This window comes from Solea senegalensis, linkage group LG5 (assembly GCF_019176455.1).
Source record: "Solea senegalensis isolate Sse05_10M linkage group LG5, IFAPA_SoseM_1, whole genome shotgun sequence".
Lineage (NCBI taxonomy): Eukaryota > Metazoa > Chordata > Actinopteri > Pleuronectiformes > Soleidae > Solea > Solea senegalensis.
In genome coordinates this window covers 4,687,090-4,712,370 of record NC_058025.1, presented here as the reverse complement: position 1 = coordinate 4,712,370, position 25,281 = coordinate 4,687,090, and the positions used below count along the sequence as shown (strand labels likewise).

At 41.3% G+C, this 25,281-nt stretch overlaps 1 protein-coding gene and 1 long non-coding RNA gene across 3 annotated transcripts in view; one reads left to right on the top strand and one right to left on the bottom strand.

Moving 5' to 3' along the window:
- Positions 1 to 8,036: 8,036 nt before the first annotated feature.
- Positions 8,037 to 22,498, top strand: tmem161b (transmembrane protein 161B). Its single transcript, XM_044027046.1, has 12 exons — positions 8,037 to 8,255; positions 12,042 to 12,145; positions 13,307 to 13,387; positions 14,798 to 14,895; positions 15,022 to 15,178; positions 16,481 to 16,632; positions 16,742 to 16,802; positions 16,923 to 17,063; positions 18,044 to 18,157; positions 19,148 to 19,322; positions 19,541 to 19,637; positions 19,747 to 22,498. Exons 1-12 carry the CDS (start codon positions 8,253 to 8,255, stop codon positions 20,040 to 20,042), a joined length of 1,479 nt encoding a protein of 492 aa, XP_043882981.1. The 5' UTR covers positions 8,037 to 8,252; the 3' UTR covers positions 20,043 to 22,498.
- Positions 22,499 to 24,776: 2,278 nt separating this feature from the next.
- LOC122770078 overlaps positions 24,777 to 25,281 on the bottom strand; it is a 40,143-nt gene continuing 39,638 nt past the window's right edge. For both annotated transcript variants that reach the window (XR_006360492.1, XR_006360491.1), the window contains exon 3: positions 24,777 to 24,907. This is a non-coding gene — a long non-coding RNA (uncharacterized LOC122770078). The remainder of the gene's footprint in view (positions 24,908 to 25,281) is intronic.

Sequence of the window (25,281 nt, the reverse complement as noted above, 5' to 3'; positions counted from 1 at the left end):
GCCCAAAACGTTCATTAAAATCTCATCGTAGCTCGCTAGTTCCCTAAATTTAGCTACTGTATCATGGCCTTCAATCACTGGATATAGGCACTAATGTGTCACTGGTGTGCCTAGATTGTGCTATATTTTGTTGTAGCATTAATCTCATTCAAAACAACATATTTAGTCAGATTATAGCGAATTATAGCGAGACTATGAGGGTGCCATGATTTGATCATCCAGATTCAGAGTGAAACTGTTCAGGTAGTAAGGTTAGCTCAGAAAGCACAACATTGTACATTAAATCGATAAAGTATACTACATATTAATAAATTGAAAGTTGTTAGGTTATGCGCCCAGCATTGACATTATTTTTTTATTATGGCATTTTAGAAAAGCAATATTCACTGTTGTTAAAATAGTGGCATCACTGCGAGCCAACACCCTAATGGGTCGTCACATTTATTAAACAGCCTGCAGCTTTATTGACAGCAGGATTAATGAACAAATTCATATTTAATATAGATAGCTTTTGATAAAGGGAATAAATGCAGATGATATTGTGTATATATAATGTGCTGGTAATCACATAATCACAAAGTCATCCGTTACAAAACATCACGCGGCACAACGTTCTTTGTCCTCCATTTTCTGCCACCGTGTCAGCTCGGAGCTAAAGTGTCCACACTAATATTTGAGACACAAGGTCTTGATTGCCAGCTTCTCTCCCCCCCTAATCTCCCGTTGCTCCAACAGATTCCTCGTTCCTCCCCTCTCCAACCTCTGCCTCCCCACAGAGAAGTGTCTGAGTCATCCACGATTACACTATGTATTTATAGACAGTAGAGTCAGGACCTGGGCCTTGAGTGTGTGTGTAGGTGGACGGGTGTTTCCATCTCACACTATACCTAAAACTAGGGGGCCCTGAGGCTGATGACTTACCTCAGCTACTGGACAAAAGGGAGACCTGACGTCACCTGTCCTGCAGAGTGAGAGTTACCGCTCGCAGTGACCTCACTCTGATCCAGGTTAGAGAGGAAGCGTAGACGCGGGATTGTCTGTCATAAAAGACACAGCCTCATGTCCTCATTCTCCGAGCGCAGGTCAGAGTAAATATGTGCCATTACACTTTACACCAAAACGACGGCCGTTGCTGCGGCGCTTTTATGGGAACACAACCGTAAAAAAAAAAAATATATTATAAAATTCAGCCGTTAGCGCCGTCATTGTCCTCTCACTTCACTCGCGTATTATTTGGCTGCGTGTCCATATTTACATATGCGCATGAATGGTCTTCTGTATTTCACTTCACACGCATACAGACAACACGGAGAGACAAACACAGGGTCCAAGGCCTTCGTGATGTTGATGTTTGAACATTTCAATTGAGAAGCCTGTAAGACCTGCAGCTGCCCGTCTCGCCTGGATGAATAGTCTTCTCCCCCTTTCGGCGGGAAGGCGAGAGGCAGTGAATGCTTTCCCGATGAGAGATGAGGCATATTGAAAACTATATTAAATTACCCTGATTAACAATTTAGCCACGATCAGGATAGCCATAGGGGGGCTCTATGGGGAGGCCCAGAGACTATTCATCCGCGGAGCGCCAGGGTCGAAAGGTGCCTCAAGTTCACAGGCTCGAGCCCTTTGTTATGCTAACACCCTATCCCAAATCAGCTGCCTGCCCCATGGCTAGACACAAGCACTTCCCTGAGAACTTTCGGGGAGTTGTCATTCCACTGTTCATCTTAAACCCCCACCCCACAAACACTCACACACACACAGAGACAATCCCTCTTGCCAAATTCCCTGCACAATTCAACATTATTTCTTAAGTGGAAAGGGGGCAGGAGAAGTGGGGTCTGCGTGCCCTCAAAACAGACAATAAAAGTTGGCTTTTCTTCTCCAGCTTCTTGGATTCAAAAACACCCAGTGCACAAAACATGATTATGCAACATCACGATTTATTTCTCAAACGTTCTCATCCGCACTGCATCTTCGCGGCCGTGTGTCTACACTGAGAAAGCAAAATGAGGGCTCCCATATGATGCAAAAACAAGTCTGGAAATAACGTGTCAAACCTTCCCGTATGAACGCGGGAATGATCGATACGCGTTAACAAGTGGTGCCGATAAGACCGATGAGACGAGAGGTCAAGTGTCAATTGCTGGTCAAATACCGTTGACCTCTAAGGTCAAAGTCTTTAGCGGAAACATCACGTGTGTCTCATCACGACACATTTTTTCACAAAAATGTCATCATACACATCTTATTATATTGTTACAGCCAATCATTTTACAGACTTTCTTATATGAAAACGATTGATGTCCATTTTAATGAATATACTGTCAAAATTTACATTTTCGATATCCATTGTTATGCAGTATAATGTTTTAAATTTTCCAAATAATAATTTTAGAAATAAATCATAAATAAAGCCCCCAAAAAACACCTCACATACATGCTTCATTACTGATGACAACAACAATAAAGGCAGTGACAATTCACAAACTACGCCACACAAAATTGAAAAAAATTAAATACATTTGAAAAACATAATTTTATACCAAATTGGAAGACAATGATCACGTTCAACCATTGTCCTGAGATGTAGGCGTGTACAACTGCACTCGTCTCTCACTCACTCACTCACTCACTCACTCACTTCCGCTGAGCCAAAGCCTCAACCAGAACAGGAAGAGGAGAGAGGAAGAAAGAAAGAAAAGATCCTCATCAATGCAAAAAAAAAAAAACACACACAAAAAAAACCTTACAAAATTACAGGCTTTCACTTCCAAATGTTGTTGTCATACATGACTTGAGATGCTCCACATTAACACAAGGATAGCCAGTCATATCCACGGATTAGTCTGCAGTCACCTAAAGAAGCCGCCTCCTCACTCAAGCTGCCACAAGAGAAAATAAGGATGCTTCTAATTCTGCCAGCATAATTGCCTGATTATAATGAGCTTCTCTCTCTCTCCCTCTCTCTCGCTCTCCCTCCTCTCTTGCTCTTCCCTCATTTCTCAGTTTGTGTTGCTATATGCGTGCGCAGACACACACACACACACTCACTAATGTCTAATTCTGATATAAATCAGTCCTCAATTGAATGGGGAAAACAATCTGCATTAATATCTTTGGCTGCTAAAATGGCGCCGTGCTCCACGACACACAACTGAGCTTTTGTGTGTGGGGAAATTAAATCAAAAACAAGAGAATAAAAAAAATATATATATACCATTAAATGACTCAAGCCTTATTTTGTATTTATTATTTCTGGGGTTTTTTTTATCCATCAGATTCAATGCTATGATTTACACGGCGCAAAAATATGGAGTATTAACAGTCAAGCGGCGGCAGATTAATTTCATTTGCACGGCACGTTTATATTCAAATGAGCACACACAGCGACGTCATTAACTAAAATTGTGCTGGGGCATATTATTATTATGTTATCAGTGTTGTGTGTACGCTATCTGGTGTGCATTGCGACATGTATAACACACGTTTAAAAACTCCTATTTTCTGCATGGAAACGTGCAGAATGTTGATTTCTTTATACACACAATTTAAATACATTTATCTTGATATTTAATTTAAAAATGACTGGATATATTATGTCACAATAAACACTGAGTATCTTACAAAGTCACTCCTGAGTCAAATACACCATGAGCAAAAAAAATAAATCAAAAATAAATAAAAGTATGTTTTATTTTTTTACATTGAGTATGTTACAGACTACATACATAATGTAAAAAAAGGCAAACTTTTGGAATAGTTGTTATTCTATCTGCAGTATATTCACTTTGTCTATAGCATACATTGGCTTGTTCCATCAGGATTTGTTGCTTGACGGATAGAAACAGATATGTTTTTTATGAACTAGAAAAAGACAAAGTGTACGTGTTCAAGTGCACATGAAAGCGATTCATTATAATAGATGAGATTTCTCCCTATATCGTCACAAAAAGATGAAAGGCGTTTGACTTCAATTTAATCTACAGAAATTAGATTGGATATATTGAACAGGGACCTTGAAAGGCCTTGTTAGTGTGTTAGGCGCAAAATAATAATAAAAGAAAAACCAGTGTGGTATCTGGGAGCGGCATCAAACGTCAACAATGGTTTGGATTGACATTTACATACAGTATGTGGGAGGTATTTAAATATCATCTGCAGAGAACATGGGAACAAATGAACGTCGGGGAAAGGGAAATTCGGCAAGTGGTTTGTTATTGCCGTTTTATTAATGCAGTGCGTGCCAAATTACACGTCAAAACAAATGATCGGAATCTAAATTTAGGGTTTCACCGAAAAGACAAAGAAAATGTCTGTTAAGTGATGCGTTCAATGGTACGGCGAAGGGTAAAGTGATTACCTTAATTGTAATAATCTATTCAGAAATAGAAGCTAATCAAATCTTTTCTAAACAACTGAATTTTACATAATGTGTGCTTCTGCGGTTAAGCAAGAAGTGCATTCCGGCGTTATTTAAGCAAAAAAAAAAAAGCTCTATGGGTTTCTGTAAAGGAACTCTATGCAACACATAAATTATTCAGTAGTATTTGCATTTGCATTGTAATTTGCATTCTTGTAGATTACAGAGAATGGCGAAGGAGGCACTGCACCAGGGAGATTTACATTCTGAGGCATTTTAAATCTTATTGGGGAGAAGTTGACATTGATTTTGTTCCATTTCCTTCCCTCTGCTACGAGGTATACTGCTGAGATCAGTGACACACATTTCAAACTGTTGTTTGATTAATAAAAGAAGGGAACAGTGTACAGTGCTCACCAGCACTCACGCACAAAAAGCCCTGCCATTAAAAATGAATTGTGACATCCAGCAATGAGTCTATTTGATTGACTAGGCTGAGATTTTTTTTATTTTTTTTTCCCCCTCTTACTGTAATATTCTCATCATCTTTATTTATATTGTAAGGCTCGCTCGTTGAAACTCAAAAGAACCGGTCGGGAACGAAGGAGATGTCATATGGATTAAACACGAGGAAGGAGTGCGAGACTCGCGGCGCACTGAAGATTTCGCCTATTATATCTCATCTAAAAATATCAAGCTTGACTAAAAAAAGAACAGACAACACTGAATATGGAAGAAGTGCAAAAACAAGCTCCATGGAGAGAAGGGAGTTCAAACACAGCGGCGGAGATAGTGCTGAGTGTGATACAGAATACAACAAGGAGAATGTACAGTACGGGGCTCCATTCAATTATAAATGAAAAAGGAAAATCAGTGTGAAATGTATGGAATAACCCAGATACTGAAATAAATGTGTCCGTCTCACTAGAGCTACTTTGGCAAAACAACGTGCTTTTCTGGTATTCTTAATATTTTATGCGGCCTGCTGTCGTTTCCCTTGCTTGCTTATTGTTAATAAATGTAGCGACTACATCATGTGTGAGGGAGTTGATTGCGACAGTGTCGACGCTCACCCCTGCAGCGTGTCCGTGTGCCATGAGCGACTGGTACGATGCATCAAGGGGGTGGAGTAGTTGTCCCTGCAATGAGAGAGAGAGGAGGGCTTAGCCAATTGTACGAGCATGTGCAAATACACCACAGCCCTCATATACCACATGTTGATGACACGCGATGTGTACACGTACAAACAAAGACATAGTATGTTTTTTTGTTTCGGTGCTGAGTTTCGATTCTGTCCTGAGCCAAAGCACAATATATGGACATTGAGTATGTTCTTGTCCTCTAATGTTTTTGCATGTACTGTACTGTAATGTATATTCATATAATTAAACGTTGACGATGTGGCGTTCCTCACTTTCACAGGGAAACTGATGTTTTTAACTGAATTTAGCAGGAAAATCAAAAGGGATTTTATAGGGTTATCCCTTCATGTACCATCTTGGAGCAATATGAAACAAAACAAGACACATTTACAGAAATAAGTCCTTCGTGTTTAGAATGGAATTAAAATATAATCTTAGTCCAAGACCTGCATTAAAAATGTAGGCAAATATATAAAAGTATAAGCTATGACAATGAAGTATCAGAAGTTTTATTTCATACTACCCATTATAATTTCCTAACAGACTATAAATAAATGATGTACATGTTTTTAATGTTGTACATATTGCATACTATGACAAAATTATGTTTGGGTAGATTTGCAGTTACTTCTTTAAACTGTAATTGTGTCAAACCCTGCATATTTGAAATAAGAGAGGAAATACACCCTTGTTTGTTTGTTTTTGTTCATGTACACATGGCATTAAAGTATGTTTTTATATTCAGGGTAGTACTGTCGAACAACAACTACAGTGATGGAAAATCACAACCTTCCAACTACAAAATCTTTTTGCTGTAAATTTCAAACTTTGAATGCTAGCATTAGAATGCCACCATGGAAATCTGACCTGAAACCTGAATGAAACAAATTTAATGCCAGGTACGTTTGATTGTAGTAGTGTGTAGAAGTGATGGAATTTCAGGTTAAATGTTAACAAGCAAAATCAAAGTCCTTGATATTAGAATTTAATCATTGCAGCAATCTATTTGTGGTCTCTGTGACAACAGGTTTAACGGGACATACAGTGCATTTAAATCTCTCTTAAAAGGTATCAGGTGGATTATGTTGTTTACAGCCTGTTCCAATGCTACAGAAGTGCCTTGTGAGTAATAACATTACCTTAAAATAAAGTCTGTGAGGGACTAATGAAGACTAGGAAACATTCTACAGGTGTTGTCACAGTTGCTACTGGAAGAATTATTATTATTATTATTTAAACTAAATAAAGTAATTAGGCCAGCAGCCTAAATGAGAATTTGATCTTCAAAAACACTATATTTATGAATATACATCTTGGTTATCAATCAAATGAGGTTCCACGGACAGAATCTATGACCTAATTTATTATGTTTTAAAGATGTCCTGAATCAGTATGCTTGCTTTTGCAGCAAGAAGACTTGGAACAAGGGTCTTTATCTTATGGAGTTTGCATGTTCTCCTCTTGTGTGGTCTTCTGCAGGTTCTCCGGTTTCCTCCCACAGTTTAAAAACATGTAGATTTGTGGATTAGGGAAACTGGACACTCCAAATTAACTGTAGGTGTGAGAGTGGACGGTTGTCTCTCTATGTGGCCCTGTGATGGACTGGCGACCTGTCCAGGGTGCACCCGCCTTTTGCCCTATGTCAGCTGGGATTGGTACCACTTCATCCTCCATAGGGTCGCTGGTGCCGATCCCAGCTGACATACTACTGCAAAAGGCAGGGTACACACCCTGGACAGGTCACCAGTCCATCACAGGGCACATAGAGACAAACAACCATTCACTCTCACACCGACGGTCACTTTAGAGTGTCCAGGTTGCCTAAACCCCAAATCTGCATGTTTTGGACTGTGGAGGGAAACCTACGAAAGTGTATTGCTGCAACACATACAAAAAGTGGGGTGCTCAGTATGACGTTATAACGAGAAACCATCTCGTTATAACGTGATAGTTTCTCGTTATAACGAGAAAACAATCTTATCTCGAAATAACGCGATGTTTTCTCGTTATACAACGTGATAGTTACTCGTTATACAACGTGATAGTTACTCGTTATAACGTGATCGTTAATCGTTATAACGTAATACAGAGCACCCCACTTTGTTGTATGTGTGGCAGCAATACGCTTCCAGAGAAACCATACACACACACGAAGAGAACAAGCAGAAAGACTCTTGCTCCAACCGAGTCGCGAAATCGTGTCTTCTTGCTGCAAAGGCTCAGATGAAGTAGTTGAGGTCTATTAAGGATGCAGGTACCGTCCTCACTGGGCTGTCGTGTGTTGGCGATTCCGCTCTCTTCCGCTTGCAGCGGTCCTAGAGTACATTTATAGTAGTCTTCTGTACTCCTGTTCAAAATTTCAAAATAATCTAGATCACTTTCATGTCACGTATAACATTTCTGCCATTTTTTTACACTTATATTTTATGACGGGAGTTTCATATTTAACAACAGAAAAAAATAATTAAAAATCCAATCCCCATAACGAACTATTTATGTACAGGCAGATCTATAGTTGTCTCCTTACCCAGAGTACTAGCTTGACCTCTATTGCAATTGAAAATACTCCAGAGCGGAGGCTGAGATCATTGATTATTTTTTATTTGACGATGTAACACCTTTCTGTGAGGATACGATGACACATGCCCCTTTGTTTTGTGTATAACCATAGCAAGAAGGGCTTATGTGCTCCTCGCCGCTTCGTTGGGTGCTCAGTGCTGTCGGTGTAGAGTCCGTTTCACTGCATCAACATGGTGAGTGTGATAGTGAGCACCTGAACTCAACACTCTCTCTTTCTGTGTCGCATTTCAATGATACTGCATCTGCTTTCTAATGTGCATGTCCTTTGCGACGTTGCTGTCTATGTTTGTTTTCCGTTTGTGTGTCACTCTGATGATAATTCAACGTTGCTAGCCAGAGCAGGTGCTAGTAGCCGGCTAGTCAGTGTTGCTATCAAGCTAACGTTAGCTCCAATTTCACAGCATTGGATGAAAGAAAGTGTCTCATATACGTTTGTTATACGTTGTTTTTGGAATACTTACGGGGGCTGGTTTTACTGGGTAGATGTCGACGGAACGTTTTGCATGTGAATGAGCCATTCAAGTTAGCATAGCATTCACCTGGCAGCAGGGCACCTTTGGGAAGACGAAGACGTGGTGTTCACGCACCTCACCTGCTCAGTTTGACCTCAGGGTGCCCTCAAAGAAAACGGGAAAGCTTTTATAGTGTAGCAACGCGCAATAACGTTGTATTTCCCTGGCATTAAAATATATCATGGGGAATTAATAAACTGCACATTGTTGTTGGGTTAGTTAATTTGTGTCTATAAACTAATAATGGGGTGCTGTGAATGAATGAATGAACGAATTGTCATCAGTAGTGATACGATTCCTCTAAAATTACAATTAGTGTCTTGAAATCCAACTCGTGCTAGGGGAATAGTAACCTTCAGATGGGATAAGGATTTTGGACTTTTGTTATGAGTATTGACTTGATTTTGCTTAATTCTACTCTTTCCAAATTCTGTGGAATGTTAAAACTGTAGTAAAACAGGAAGGAAAGTGTTGTCAGTTGTTCTTTATTCTATTCTTCAGCTTAACAAGATAACACCTGCATATGTTCTGATCAAGAGATTGTTCGACACCATTTTAACGATGACTGGCAGTGATTCTGATATCACAACCTTGAATTTCTTTTGATACCATCAGTCGGTTAATTACACATTTGCATTTACACACAAGCATTTACTGATTAGCAGTCAGTCAGTCATCATCTAACCGCTTTATCCTCCACCAGAGGGTCGCGGGGGGTGCCGTGCCAATCTCAGCTACACCGGGCGATAGGCGGGGTACACCCTGGACAGTTCGCCAGTCCATCGCAGGGCCACACACAACTAGAGACAAACAACCATTCACTCCCACACTCACCCCTACGGTCAATTTAGAGTGTTCAATTTACCTAATCCCCACATTGCATGTTTTTGGACTGTGGGAGGAAGCCAGAGAACACGGGGAGAACATGCAAACTCCATGCAGAAAGGCCCTTGTTCCAACCGGGGCTCGAACCCGGGTCTTCTCGCTGCAAGGCGAGTGTGCTAACCACTACACCACCGTGTGGCCCTACTGATTAGCAATAAGTTGTAATTTAAAAAACATAGGTTCATATGTTCAATCAGTGTAGCAAACGTGCAGCCCTCACTCACATCCTGGTAATATGACAGTATGTTGTCTATGCTTAGTAAAAGTAATGTGGTATTTATGGTTTCAGGATGTATTGTACTAGTATTTTATGAATATTCATCCCCAATCAGATAATTCTGGTGCCATCAGGGAACACTAATATTGGGGGGTGCAGGAAGTAAAAAAGCATGCAGGATACACTCAAATGGCAGCTGGGCATTCAGTACATTGTTATCACTGGGTGTTTTTAATGTACAGTATGACCCATCTCTACCTATGGCTGCACTAGGGAAGCCCTGCACTTCAGTTAACAGTTGGTTTAAGAACACCCAAGAGTTGTCAAGATGAACGACTTTTGGAAAGCATTGGTTGGTCAACAAGGGTTCTCACTGCTTAAAAGGTAGTTTCATGGTGAAACAGTTTTGAGTTGTTATTGATGTGGTGGCAATGACTGCTGCTTCCTGTCCCAGCATCCTACTGATTTCATTTGGTTGTTGGGTGGAGGGGTTGAAGCAGAATGGGCAAGATAAGAGTGTCCATGCTGGCTCAATTTCCCCCAGGCCTGAGATCCTAGCAGCTCTCCCGCAGAGAATGGTCAGCATCCACCAAGCTACAGCTGTGTAATTTTGACCTATATAACTTGACCATTACTCACATGGGGAATATTTTGGGTCAGACAGAGTGTGTTTGATCATGTGTCATATCTTGATAATGGCACCTACCTACTGTCCCCCCGTGACTCCAGAAGAGGTATTGACTTTTAGCTTTTGGAGCTTACCCCTTGCTGGGTGACACTGAACATACCCGTGTCTAATCATAAATCTAGGTCTAGTGTATGAGTCTCCTCACCTCTGTCACTATAATATCCATGTCCTCCTTCTACTTCTGGTACAACCTGACAGTGCTAGTTGCTCTGTATGAGAATGTTTGCACATGTCTGAGAAATATTCAAATAAATAAGTGAATGAGCTGACATTTTTAATTGTAGTAATGAATTTGGTTATATAGAATTCATATATTTGATTCTCACAAATCCCACAAGATGCAGGTCAGGTTGGATATTAATAATAATGATAACCGCATACAACATCAAATCTCCATATTTGCTCAAGGTGTAATATTTGAGCCAGAGCGAAATATGTGAATGTTGTAATGTTCCATTTATGGAACATTTGCTCGTTTCTACAAGAAAATGTGCAAATAATCATAGGTTTTGTTATACCACAGTTGATGTTTTACAGTTAAGTTTTGTCAGACATAGTTTTTATATCATGAGCACCAACTGGAGGAGGCTTGTCCAGTAACTTATTATTCATGACCTTATCGCTGCTCAATCTGTTGCACTAAGGGGCTTTGTTGATGTATCAACAGGTTTACAATACATACAAGTGGAACAGTCTGAAAGTTTTTGGGTGGAGCTCTCAATTTGGCAACATGGACCTGCATACACTCTCCTTGTTGGTAACAATACTATAAACAGATGCTGGTGCAAATAAAATGTATATGGACACACATCCTTAGGGTAAACATTAGGCTTTGTTGAGTTGAGTTGAGTTGGGTTGTCCCAGGTAGGTTTGTTACGTAAGATAATCATAGTGTAAACGTGTTGAAAAGCTCTATTTTCAGGTGATGGTGAGATTCAGTGGTGCTACCCCATAGATTAGGCCGTTCTTGGCAAAGAGACAGAGATTAGTCAGCTAATTGGTTCTCTTCGCTCAAGTGTGTGCAGGCACAGATATCATTGATTCCAACACTGATTGCCAAAGAGAGAGGCCAACCCACAGACCTTATCCTACAGTGAGTGGATAAAAGCGCAGCATGACAGGAATGATTTTGGCCTCATAAGTCTAAGTGAATATTGATCTGAGTGTGCTGGGTTGAGATTGAGCCCCTCGTATTACCAAGTCTTGAGGTAACTCCCACAGAAGTGCTGCTTGTTCATTGTCCTGTCATTGTACTTGTAGTGACTGAGTGCACTGCCAAGCTGAGTACAATTTATTGACCACTCTATTTAACTAATATTACTCCAATTACATGTTGGTTAATCACTAATTAAAACCCTTACAATTCGACCACTGGATGTGTGTAAATAGAGCTTCCATTATATGACTTTTATCAAGCTGAATGTGGCAGTTTAACCAGTCTTCACTGACTTGCAACATTGCCAACAATTATGGTCCAATATTAAAAGGATTAAAAGACTGTCGGATTTAAAATTGTATGTAAAACTCACTTGTGATGAGACATGTTTCACTGTGTATTTGCCTACTGTATATAAATCGACTAAATGTGTGTGACTGCTTTATGTCAAGTGTAATTACTACTTAAATTTGATTCCAACCCTCTTCTCCTTTTCCACAGGGTGTGATCGGTGTGCAGCTGGTGGTTACCATGGTAATGGCCAGTGTAATTCAAAAAATAATACCTCATTATTCCTTTGCAAGATGGCTTCTCTGCAGTGGCAGGTAACGTGGGATCCTGTACATGCTGTTTCGATAAGAATTACAAAGTGCTTAGTTTCAGTTCTTCAGTTACATTGCTTTTAACTGTGTTTTTTAAAACGAGTGCAGAACAATTCAGGTCAAAAATGTTTACTTAGATGTCACGTGATTACCCCTGATTTGAATACAAGAAGAAAAAGAATCATTAAGTAGCACTGCAAAGACCAAAGTGCATTGAAATATTGGGAGGACCCGAGAGGACGGTGCAAGTGCCCGCCTCAATTCCTCTAATTAGTGCGTCTCATGTTTTTTTAGTAAACAGTTTTCTTAGAACACTTTTGAATAATTAATTCATCTTTCTTTTCAGGGCACTGCTCAAACGTGGATTAAAACTTTCACCATAAGCAGGAAGCCAGAGTGGTGTGTCCCCTTTAGAATATGTTGTAATTAATGTACCATATTAAATACACAACACAGTGCACCCACTATCCTCCTCCATCACACCGAGCATGCCTCAGGATGCTCTGACAGGAGGGTTTCTAAAGAAAGTTGAGGACAATCATTTTCAAAAGAATGCTCTGAGATTACCTCCTACTTCAAGCGCAGTCCTTAAGGACAGATAACCTTGCCGTCACAAAGCTTTTAGATGTGTATCAAGAGTCGGCGGTGTTAAGTAAACCTTTGAGAAATGCGAGGCTTTGAGTCACGCTCGTAGAATCAAGACTCAATGTCCCTGTGTTCAAGAACAAAGACATTTTTTGATATTTTTCTAAACCCTAATGAAAAGGCAATAGATGCTTTTAACAGTCGTATTTCCTTGCGTAGTCAAGTCGAGCTACACTTGACTATGCTGTTCAGTTGGAGTTAATCAATTTATTAACTGAAGTGTGTGTGTTCAGCTTGTTTGTTTTAAGTGAATCCGTTTTAGCTTGCTGCTAGCTGTTATCATGTCTATCGACATTCCAAGTATTTAGTAAAATAATAAGTTCTTTAAGCTGAGAGAACATAAAGTCAGTCTCTTTTTTTTCACCATTGTCCTATTGTTCTGTATACCAGTTCTGTATAAATTTAGTGTGTGTCTCTAATTATGCAGTAGAACAACAAATCTGATTAAAACCCACTGTTTCATCCCCCTGGCTAAGTCAGAACTTGACTCCACATCGTTTTCGTGTTCTTTGTCCACAGTCTGCGGTGGTATCAACACCCTACGGAAGATGAGTTGAGGAGCTTAGCCGGGAAACAAAAAGGACAGAAGAGGAAAGACAGGTAGGTTGGGGGTGCGAGGGAGGGAGGGAGGGAGGGAGGGGTGTTTGTGGTGAATGAAATGAAGAAGGGCTATTGTTTTGAGGGGTGGGGAAAGGCAGTGGCACAGCACAGGTAGGAAAAGTGCCCCTTTCATCAGAGAGGAAAGCAAAGATGAGAAGCGGACGTTTGAGAGGGATGGAGACCACAGGCATGTTGGCAAAGAGATGACGCTGATGTGTTTATGTGGCTCATTTACAGCATGTTTTGAAGTGAGGAGACAGAAATGTGTTTTTGTTGTGTTGTTTTTTCACCGGCTCTTCATCTGGGCTCACAGCAGCTTGGCTTAGAAGTGGCCCCCGTCTAGTAGATGTGAGGAAAGTCAGGGCTGTATTTTTGGAGCCATTACTTTTGAGGATTGCATTCAGCCCAAAATCATAGATTCCCAAACAGTGTTGTGTCTGCAAAGTGGTCGCATGTCAATTTACTTTAATTCTGGAATATGATTTTCCTTTAAGACTTCTTTGTTTTAAATAAATAAAAAACAAAAACAAAACACTTCTTTCTAGTCATTTGGGCTGCAGGTGGAAATGTTAAAAATATGAATTTAGCACTGTTTCCTTTGTGCTCTCCCTCTAAGTGGGAATTCAGATTGAATTTGCAGCTGACGGCTAATCCCGACCGTTCCACATGGTGTCCAGCTTCTTAGTTAAGATGGTTGTGTAGCACAGTCCTTTCTCTGACCCTATATGAGGCAGGTCAGTGCTCTGTAGCGCCACATGTTCAGTAATCCCTTGAAGAAAAGATGCACCACTGTCCTTTTGCCAGCTCGTGCCATGCCGCTCCTATCCTATTGTCAACCATCTGACTCTCTCAGTGAGGGGTGCCTGAGCTGCTGAGCCCCGTTTTTTTTCTTGTCAGGTGCCTCAGAGATGAAATCTGTCCAGGGCGTGTTTGGCCCAAAAGTCTTTGCGTGCTATTGTCCTGTGAATCCAGCACACACAAAGCCCAGAACGCAGGAGGAGGCCCAGGATAGTTCTTCTTCAGACCTGAAGAACAGCTCTCCATTCACCTGCTGTTAGCGATTTAGCACTGTGTGTGCACTCAGTCATGGAAGTCCTGAACTATTAGTTAACAACAAAAACACATGACTGGGAATAAACGATGCAGTATCATATTTGATGATCAGCACAAGCAATATAGGGTCATCTTTTATCTGTGCAGTTTTAGCAATAATGGTAAACACATATCAAACACTTTTTTACAGCTGCATCTAATCCAAAATTCCGTATATCCAAATATCAGCAGTCACTCAGCATATCGCTGTTTTTCTGCAAAAGTGTCAATGGTCAAAACTGTCTTTTTGTTGTTTTCTCTGTTTTCCTGACCCCAGTTTGATGCTCTGTCCTCTTTTCTTTCTTTTTTTTGGTCCAGGAAATACAATGGTCACATAGACAATAAGCCGCTGACGGTTCCCAAGGACATAGACTTGCAGTTGGAGACGAAATGCATCACAGAAGTTGACACATTAGGTACAAATTTACAAATTAAAAATGTTCAATCCTCATATTTTAAATTCATCCACACACGCGCTTCACTTTTGTTGTGTTGTATTGATGTTTTTAATTATGCTCTCTCCCTCTCTCTCTGCATCCCAGCTTTGCACTATTTCCCAGAGTTCCAGTGGCTGGTGGATTTTACAGTGGCGGCGACTGTGGTGTATCTGATAACTGAATTTTACTACAGTGTGGCTCAGCCCTCAGGAGAGATGAACATCAGTGTGGTCTGGTGCCTCCTGGTACTCGCCTTTGTCATGTATCCTTACACTGCCGCCTCTTTACCTCTTGATTAGTGTTTTTATCGTCTAAATTAGCAACATATGCTTTATATGTGTTTGTGGGATCTGAACGACTCTTTCCACACTTTTTTTTTTTTTTTTTAATAATATACTATGACATATGTCATCGGTGAAAATGTCTCTATGAGGGACCTCATTCATTGCAGCTTGATTGTGCAGCTGCGGCAGTTGTAATTGAGAGGCTATAAAATGACCGCGAGAGCCTCTGAGTGGCGTCGCCGCCGACACCTTTATGCCGCGCGGCTACCTGCTATTTTGCTACACTGAATGATGGTTAAATAATATGCATTATCCCCGCCACCAACTGCAGGGATCAATCTTCCCAGTGCTCCCGCTCGAGCTCCCGAGCTCACTGTGGTCAGACGGTGTGTTATTTCCTGCTCATGTCGGAGATTGAAGGCCCAATTTTCACAGCCCAACAGGCTGATGTGCTTGGGGGGGGAGGGCAGACTTTGGAACAGATGATATGGAAGTGTGATGATGGAGATGAGCGAATATGTTCTCCAATATATGTGTTAATGGACAGTTGATTTCAGTTTTCCTAGTGCTGCTCCGATAACTTGTTTGAGACTCTTGCCCAGGAGAACGGCCTCACTGCTCTCTCAACCTGATAGAAAGCAGCATTTGTATTGAATAAAACCTCACTTTTTTGTCCCATGTTTACGTGGGCCACCTCTATTGTATCAATTATAGGCAGCGACACGATAACTCGTGTTGTCCCTCTGCTCGGCCTCACGCTGGGCTTAGCTGCGCTGACGATTCTGTTTACACAGCTGTCTTCACAGTGAATAAGGGTTAGGGGAAGAATGAAGACTCAATTGAACTGAGCGCCTTTCTTTAAAATCAACTGAGAGAGGGGTTGTGGAAATACTGCAGTGCCGTCACCTGAAATGTTGCAGGAACTAAGGGTTGAAGCTCCATGTTCTGCCCCCTAGCCTCCTGATCAGTGTCAGCGGGGGCAGAGTAAAACACTATTATGACCCGGATGACACGCACGCTTGGTAGCAGGGATTGTATGCATGCATGTGCTGTACATTAAAGTACATATGTGAAAAGATGAAACATATTTTGTAGAGTCAATACACTGCATTACTATGTTCTACATTTTTTTTTTTGGTGCCGCTTGATGGCAAATACTTATTTCCGCTTTGCCTTGAACTCTGCAAAAAGCAGTGAAAATGTATCGGCAAAGCCATTTGAATTTGTTTTAAATGCACTCGTGCTCGTGGAGACGTTCTCCCTTGACTCCGTCCCCACAGTAAGACCCTTTTCTCTCTAACGGCGCACTACTTCAAGCTGGAGGAAGGAGGCGAGCGCTCACTCTGCATTACCTTTGCTTTTTTCTTTTTTGTCAAAGCCATGGCCATTCTTATCATCACGGAAAACTACCTGGAGTTTGGTCTTGAGACCGGTGAGTGCTCCACCGTCCTTTTCATACAAATGACCCTGTTAGTGAAAACGAAATTGTATTATATTGCCCCCAGTGAGTGAATCGCTGTTGAACATTTAATCATTTCCAGGTTTTGCAAACTTCTCTGACAGCGCTCTCCATTTTCTGGAGAACCAGGGTTTAGAGTCCCAGTAAGTACAATATCAGTATTCTTGCAGAAACGGAATCATTTTTGTTTTCTCTCTGCCTTCATGAATTCTTCATGAAACTACAGTTGAATAACTTGTGTTGTTTTTTTTCTGCTTTTACAGGGGTCCCATATCTAAACTCACCTTCAAGCTGATTCTAGCCGTACTCTGCTCTCTAATAGGAGCATTTCTGACTTTTCCCGGCCTACGATTGGCGCAGATGCATCTCGATGCGCTTAATCTGACTACGGGCAAATTTTCACAGTAAGTCCACAACAGTAATTTGTCTTGGCTCGACTCGATCTTTAGCTAAACCAGTGCTGAGTTTGTGTACGGTCATTAAACTGTAGCATTTATGTTTAAATTCCATAAAACAGTGACAGTCAGAGAGGGTTTCAGAGCAGAGGGTGTTTCTCAATTTTATATGATTTAAAACCTAATTTTACACATATACATACATGTATAATCATTTAAATTTGGCAAGATTGTGAAGCAGCAGAAAATGGACGGTTTGTAGAATCAAAAGTGGTATTTTCGTCACTTTACACACACTTTAAAGTACCACCATGAGTCCAAATATCCAATACTCCCACTATTTTTAGAGGTTCAGGTGCAAAAGTGCCCCTTGTGAGTCAGATGCAGGCTTTCTCAGTTGGAGCAGAACCCCCTGGGTGCCCGTGTTTCCCTCCTTACATTCACTCAGCGGTGCACAGCTGCCCCTAGATTATTAAACACCACTGCCACGATTTCACACACAATCATTAATACCAATGACTATCATTCATAAGTTACACAGGTAAACTTATGAATGTTATTATGTTATTAGACGTCATCCTCACGGACACATGAGGTGTCACGGCAGATGAAAAACTCAAACCGTGATGAGAGTGCAGAGCGAGGGAGCACTTTGCATCCAGATAATCCACTTTGGCGAAGGCAGAATCTCCTCTCTTTTGACCTCCTCGTCTTCTCTTACTAGCTGTCATGATCTTACATCCTCGGACCGTGTCACCAGCAGAGATTATCTCCAAGCCCCTGCAAAAACGTCCGCCACTGTTATCTTCTAACCCCCCAGGAGCAGTTGTTTTGAAATATGTTACGACTTAAATTAAGCCCAAGATTTCAGAGCACTTCCCAGTTTCCTCGCCGCATTAGTTCATCAACGTTGGATTATTTGATCACCTGACGTGATAAACTGGATGACCGCTCGCTCACCTCCTCTTCTTCTCTTTCTTCTTCTCCAGGACTCTGCTTCATATCAACTTCCTGTCCCCTCTTATCATGGTCTTGCTGTGGGTCAAGCCCATTACGAAGGACTATATAATGAACCCCACTCTGGGAAAGGAGAGTGTGCCTTTGTGAGTACGAGGGAAGCAATAACGCTTTGCACCGTTTTCATTTGACCTAGAAACACACTGAACCACCAGTGCGGTGTGGAGTGTTTTTAGTGTGTGTGTATGGATTTTCTTTATTTAATAAAAACATGTTTTACTCAGAAATATAAGTAAAATTCAGCATGCTGTAACTCAATCAACCGGTATTTTCCAAGGTGGTTTATGTCTTTGTCTGTTTGTGAGCGTCGGTAAAGGACAGACATTTTCAGGAGATGTAGGTTATAGCTTGAGGAAGTAATTATTAAACAGTTTTGTCTGAAATTGTTCAGGTTTCTGAGCATAAGCTGAGATAAATTCATAAAAAATGTGATTAGAACAGCGAGCTGCTACAGCTACGTGTCCTTTGTACCTCTTGTTGATCGGTAGACAGTTGCCAGTTGGACTCCCTTGATGCCCTTGGCAAGCTAATGACCTGCCATTCAAACAGGGCAACAAGCTGTGAAAATGAAAGTAACTGTAAAACAATGCGACAGCAAAGCTACGGCGATTCCGTTAGATAAGGAATGTTTTGAAGTTGGAGCTAAAATTAGACCGTACACACACACACATGGAGTCATTCCTGAGGGAAATCTCATTGTTCTATTCTGTCTCTTAACCGCTGTCGTTTGTCAGCTTGTTATTCATTCTTAGATCGCGTCGTTCATTTGTTGCATAAGTTTGTTTTCTGACACATTCCGGGAGAGAGTGTGGAAACACTGACTGCGATACCATCAAGGTCAAACGTGACTAAATGTAACATTCGCTGTCCTCATTGTCACCCCTTTTTTTTTTTATCTCTCACTTTCACCATATGCTACTTTTTCTTCTTGAGTCGTCGTATCTCTCCTTTCTGTCTCATTGTCTCCCCGCGAACATCCCAGTGATGCAGCAGATACATGACGGGGTTGAGTTGGTCACTCTCTCTCTCTCTCTCTCTCACCTTCCTTTTTACGCTTGTCTTTCTATTAATATCAGGATGACTGAGCAGACGTATGACACGCTGCGGTTATGGGCCATCATACTGATGTGCATGCTCCGGCTCGCTGTGATGAGACATCATTTGCAAGCTTACCTCAACCTGGCCCAGAAGGGCGTGGACCAGATGAAGAAGGAGGCGGGGAGAATAAGTACCGTTGACCTGCAGAAGATGGTGAGTAAAAGGATTCATCCCCAGCTAGGTTGTGATGCAGTTGCTGTTAAATATTGAGATTTCCTTGTTCCTTATTTCATTGTTCTATTTAATCATGTTTTTGGATTATTGCTGTTGTTGTGGTGGGTTTTATGAACTCCGTTCATCTCACATAACTGATATTGGTTATTTGGAAAAGGAGATAATGTATTTTTTTTCTCAACTGTTCTTTTCCTCAGGTTGCGCGTGTTTTTTATTACTTGTGCGTCATCGCACTCCAGTACGTGGCACCGCTGGTGATGCTGCTGCATACTACTTTGCTGCTAAAAACCTTAGGTGAGTAGATTTTGTATTTACAGTCTGTTATTGCACCATACGGTGATTTTCCCGTTTGCTTTGTCCCTGGAAAGTGAAAGCCGTCTTCTATTCCGTTGCTGTATTTCAGGTGGATACTCATGGTGGGTCTATCCTGAAGAAGACCTGCCTTGCACCCATGATATGAACTCTGACGCTGTGATGGCAGCGGCAGGAGCGGCAGCTCCGACGCCCGCTCCGGCGGTAGAATCGGGCGTGCGGGCGTCAGTGGCCCAGCTGTCGGTGGCCCTGGGCGGCCTCAGGACTGTGTTCAGCCCCCTGCTTTTCCGGGGCCTCTTCTCCTTCTTCACTTGGTGGATCGCTGCCTGCCTCTTCTCCACCTCCCTCTTTGGTCTCTTCTACCATCAGTATCTCATGGCGGCATAGCATCAGGAGCCCCAGCAGTGGCAGCCAGACCCCCACAGGGCTACTGTATGTTCAGCCTGATCACAACGAACTGATTACTGGGAGCAATAGAGGACTATTGACTGATGAGTCTGCTCCACAACTGCCCCCTTCCTTCCGTGTCTCTCCCTCCCCTTGACCACCTCTCAATGACTGACCATATCATCAAAGCTCCTGGTTCAATCTCTAGTGCTTCCTTCACAGATGACTCTTTGAACTCGTCATTGTTTTTAATACGACTTTTAATTTGAAAAGCGAGATTTATAAAAATATAATAACGGACTAAAGAATCGAGTCGAGAGAATACTCCACAGTCCACAGTCTGATCCACTTTGCTGTATGATATTTTAATCACGTGAGGTAAACTACTTTCATCACAGATGCCAATCACTATCTGTTCTAAGTGTTCGTCCAGTGTGTAAAATATAGGTGAAATTATTCTTAATTTGGCAGAAAGTGATGGTAAAATAATTATTCCCGATTGTATGAGCTGTTGTTTCTCATTACCTCAGAATGAACCTTTTTTATATTGACATCAGGAGTCGGGGTCAAGTCTACGGAGGCCATTTTGCACCACCATCTTTTTCACAATACAACAAACGAGAATATCTCTTTGAGTTACGTGACGTTCCCTGAACGCTACTCGTTGGTTCAACACACAGGAAGGGGTGAGACGAGGGGATATTTCGCTGTTAACAAACACAGTTCCCTTTTTTAAGTAATTTCAGTGTTTTTTTAAATCATACACATGATATGTTTCCATCAGCACATTTGAGAATCAAGATGTCTTTTATTTTAGGATGGGTTCATGCTAGCCTGACGTCAGACACCTACAGGTGCATGTTACATCTCAACTTTTAAGGCCTTTGCACTCAAAAACTGGCAACAGGATTTTGATGAGCAATACAGAGTTGTTGTTTTTTGTTTCTTTAATCCGCTCGATTGCGTTGCACTTAGCGTGCACTATTTTAGTGTGGTTTATTCACGTTGTTGCTCAAGTGCAAAGGCCTTAAAGAGTCGGTCTGCGTCATGGTCCGCGCAGGTGATCCGTCAGTCCCTCATGTTCATTGACATTTTTTTGGGAGGGAATCTCATTGTTTGTGTTTATTTCCGGTGTCTGAATTCCATTGCCACAGACCACAAAATATCCTGAAAGAGTCTTAAAATTGTGCGATTGTGTCTGTACTTGGAGGAGGGGGGCGGAAGAACTTTAAAGATATTTAAGAGTATTGCTCGGTTTGCATTGTGACCTCCCTCGTTTTAACTGAGCCATTTTCGGAAGCTATACGAGAATCTGAAGCCGTTTTTTTTTGTTTTTTCTTCTTCTAAGAGGTGGCACTGATTCAAAGAGAGGACAGTGTATATGGTACAAGTATGTGTTAATGTCCAAAAGTGTCTGCATGTGAAGGATCGCCGCTGTGGGGTCAGATGTAATCTCAAAAGGGCATTGTCATTGAGTTCTCGCCTTTTATGTTCTGTCAGTTTTTGTTTCTTTCTTTTTTGATAACAAGCTTTTATTGTGTGTGTTTTTTTTTTATTATTCCGTTTCTAATGAATCAAATTGTTTTGGTTTTTAAAATTGTGCCAAGTAAGTTGATTTCCTCTAGCTTTGGTGTCTGCTTTTGTTTTAAATTAGAGAGGCAACTTGATGAAACAGGGACCTCTTACTGACTACTTTTACTTTGACGAGTAAATGCACACACACACACATACAAGCGGTCACTGGGCTGATGTGTTGAGGATTGTTGGGCACATACTGCCAGGTTAATCACCTCTGCTCGTTTTATTTCATCATCACATCCACCGTGTTTTGTACAGGACACATCTGACACCATATCACACACATTTGAAGCTTCACTGTTTGTCTGTTTGTTTTTTAAATCCTAGGGAATAACACATAATGAATGTATCATTCTTGCCTCATTTCTAGGTTGTTTTTAATGAAAATGATTTGTATGGTGAGTTGATTTAACCCCTGCACTTCCTAATCTTCCCGTGACCCAATAATAATTCTACCTGTTGGAACGAAATCTAATTTGTCCTAATGACTATTTTTTGTTTTGATTTGAATTTGTATTTATTACACATGCTGAGGCCTGTAAACATTTCTTTTAACAACACACTCGTTTATTTTGTTATTGTTGGAGTGTATGACGACTTAAAAATCGGTTTTGAATACGTTGTTGACAAATCAATTACAGATTATTCATTTTTTTTCTTGAACGGTAATGATCTGATGCGGCCTGTAAGAAGATGCTGGGGGAAGCTTTCAGAATTCTTATTGGCCCGATGATGCTCCGTCGTCTGTTTGTTACCACCGAAAGTGTTTGTTGTTTTTGTTGTCATCGGGTTCACAAAGTACATCACACACGTTGTTGTTGTTCTTTCATGTATTTATTTCTGCTTTAGACTTTGTCTTAAATAAATTATGTTCTTTACTATCACCTTTTTATTTTGCCCTTATAGCCTATTGGTCTTATACCGTTTACTATTGGAATAGAATAGAAAAAAAAAGAAATTCTTTAATGCAAGTGCCAATTAAGTTCATGTCTAATATGTTATGGTTTTAAGAGGAACAGTTATCAGGTTGCAAAGAAGGATATAAATAGATAAACTATCAAAAGCTGTGGTCCAGTAACCTTTCATCGGTAAAACGGTAAAAGTAAAAGTTTTTAGGGAGCTTGTGAGTCTCCTCTACCAGGGCAGGTTGTTCCAAAGAGAGGGGCCAGGCCCCCCCTCGGTCCTCGACCTGGATTAGGGGATAGTTAATAGGCCTCTTGAGGACCTCCATTCACGGTCAGGCTCATAACGTGAGACCAGATTAGAAATGAATTGGGGGGGGGTTTGATTTCTTTTCTGGTCCCCAACCACAAAAATACAAATATTTTATTGATTATCAGAGCCTGAAATATCTTTTATACAGAAAACAACAACAAAAACGCGTGTCTCGGTCACGTTATGGTACATCAAAAAGTTAGCTTACAAGCTAGCAAAAATGAGTCAAAAACAAACGTCTTTGGAAAGTGAAAAATTCCAAGGAGGAGACAAAAAAGAAGAGCCTTCAACTTCCAAGGAAAAGAAAGCAGCATTTATTAAACAAAATCAGGATCCCTACTTCAAATGTCGCTACAGGTGGTTCTCGCGCACTAGCTAGCTAGCAAATGAGGCTATGAAGCCCTAATGAAACAAGCTCAGGGTTCCCACTAATTCAGCGGGATGGTGGGTTGTATTTTTTATTCACTTAATATTTAATTTATGCACTAGTTTCTATACCGGTCAGTGAAAAGAGTGTTTTACATGAAACTGGCAAAAGTAAGAGTAAGAGAGAAGCGAAATGTTGACCTCAAGTTCTCTTTGAAGGATCGACCGTCCAACATGTTCTGGCCAAAGTATCAATGACATCATTTTGACGTCATCACATCAGTCAGTTTAAAAGAAAACACACAATTGCACAAACTATTTGATTTTGTTACCATGTTTAATACATAAATGTCACATCGAGGCCCTCGGGTGGTTTCACAGGAGAAACAGTCGCGTTAATGTGATCGACGTCACCACATGGACTGAGGGAATAGTTTATTTAAGCGTAAAGGTGATGTGACCAACTTCTTTAGTGCGCTGCGGGCATCAAATGTGTTTATGTTAAACACATAGAATTGTGTTTATCAGCAGTGAAAATCTTTCCTTTGTCCTTTTTTCTCCGTTAAATAAAAAAGGTTCAAATTACAGACTTTAGTTTTATTGCATTTTCTTTTTTTTCTTTTTTTTCCCAGGTTTTTCTGGAAATGGGGTTTGGAGTAAATCACTCCCGGCTGTCGCTCCTCGTTGCATCTGCATCGTTTCCTCCAAATCAAACGTGCCTGCCACTTGTTTTAGCTCCGTGATTTGTTCGTTTGTTTCAAAGCAAACTCACCGCTTAACTTTAACCAAGCACATGACAAGACGTCGGTGTGTGTGAGTGAAACTTGAAGAAAGTGTTGCGATCCTTTTGAGTGCAGAGCTGCTTTTTAATGGTATGGCCTTGCCCCGGGATTCATGGCCGATGAAGAGACCGACCACATGCCCTTGTAAATACACACGGCGGACCCCTGAGTTGAAAATATTTCAGTGCAGATGTGGCCCTCCTAAGGCTTCACTGCTTTATTCTGTTCATGGAGATGATGAGCACAAAAGGTCCGCTTTCTTCTAACCTTTTCTTTGCATTTACAGTCGCTCCTTTGTGGCTCTTCAAGGTCTCGGACAGGATTTTATCAAATTGACTGTAGCATCATTCTTTGTGCGGCGGCGATAAATAATTCTGTAATTCCATGTTTGCGCGGCGTCAACCTACTTGGAACATGTCCTCGCAGGAAACTGGGATTGATTTAGGGCGCTCAATGGCCATCGATTTGCTTTTCTTAGTTTGGCACCTCTATTATTGTGGGAAAGGTTAGCGGCGTAAGATTGGGGGATGAAATTACAAATGGTCCCAAGCTCCTCTCAACGCGCACCGTTCTATGAGAACAACATCGGGGCCAGTTAATGCAGGCCTTGAGTGACATTGTCCTCATGAGCTGGAAAACTGGGCCAGCGCATTCATTCATAGGTAGACAGATCAATAAAACAGCTTCCAAAACAAACCGGTGGAGGGCCTCCTTTGTTCGTCTCGAGTGGGGTCCATTCACCGAGGTCCCTTCTCCACAGAGCGACGTGAAGCTCCACTTCAGAACTGGGGCTCCTCCTCCTTCTCCTCACCCCACACTCAGCCCCCAACGCGACCCGGAGGGCTGAGAATCTTCTGGAGAGTTGATGTTACAATAGTGAGCTCTATCGCTCTCTCGGTGACAGAGCGTAAGGTTGACCCTGACCTGGAGAAGAAAAGAGAACACTTTACTCGGCTTGAACCCCTCTGACTTCTTTCTACATTATTATTATTATTATTATTATTATTATACTTTTGTGCCATCACGTCAGAAACTCTACTCTGTTGAGTAAAGCGGCCATGACAGATCGGCGCTTGTCATCGCTTCCTCGCGATGACGACAGTGGACGTCACATTTTTAGGGCGGTTTCTGAGACGCCGCGGAGCAAACTGTACGTCCCCATTTCCCTCTCTGCGTGGCAAAACACGGGAAATAAAAGCATGAATACAGTTTTTGGCGTTTCTTTTTTCGTCTAGTATCTACTGTGTCGCGTCATTCTTTAAAACAAATGTGCTGCCATTCAACATCCAATCCCTGTC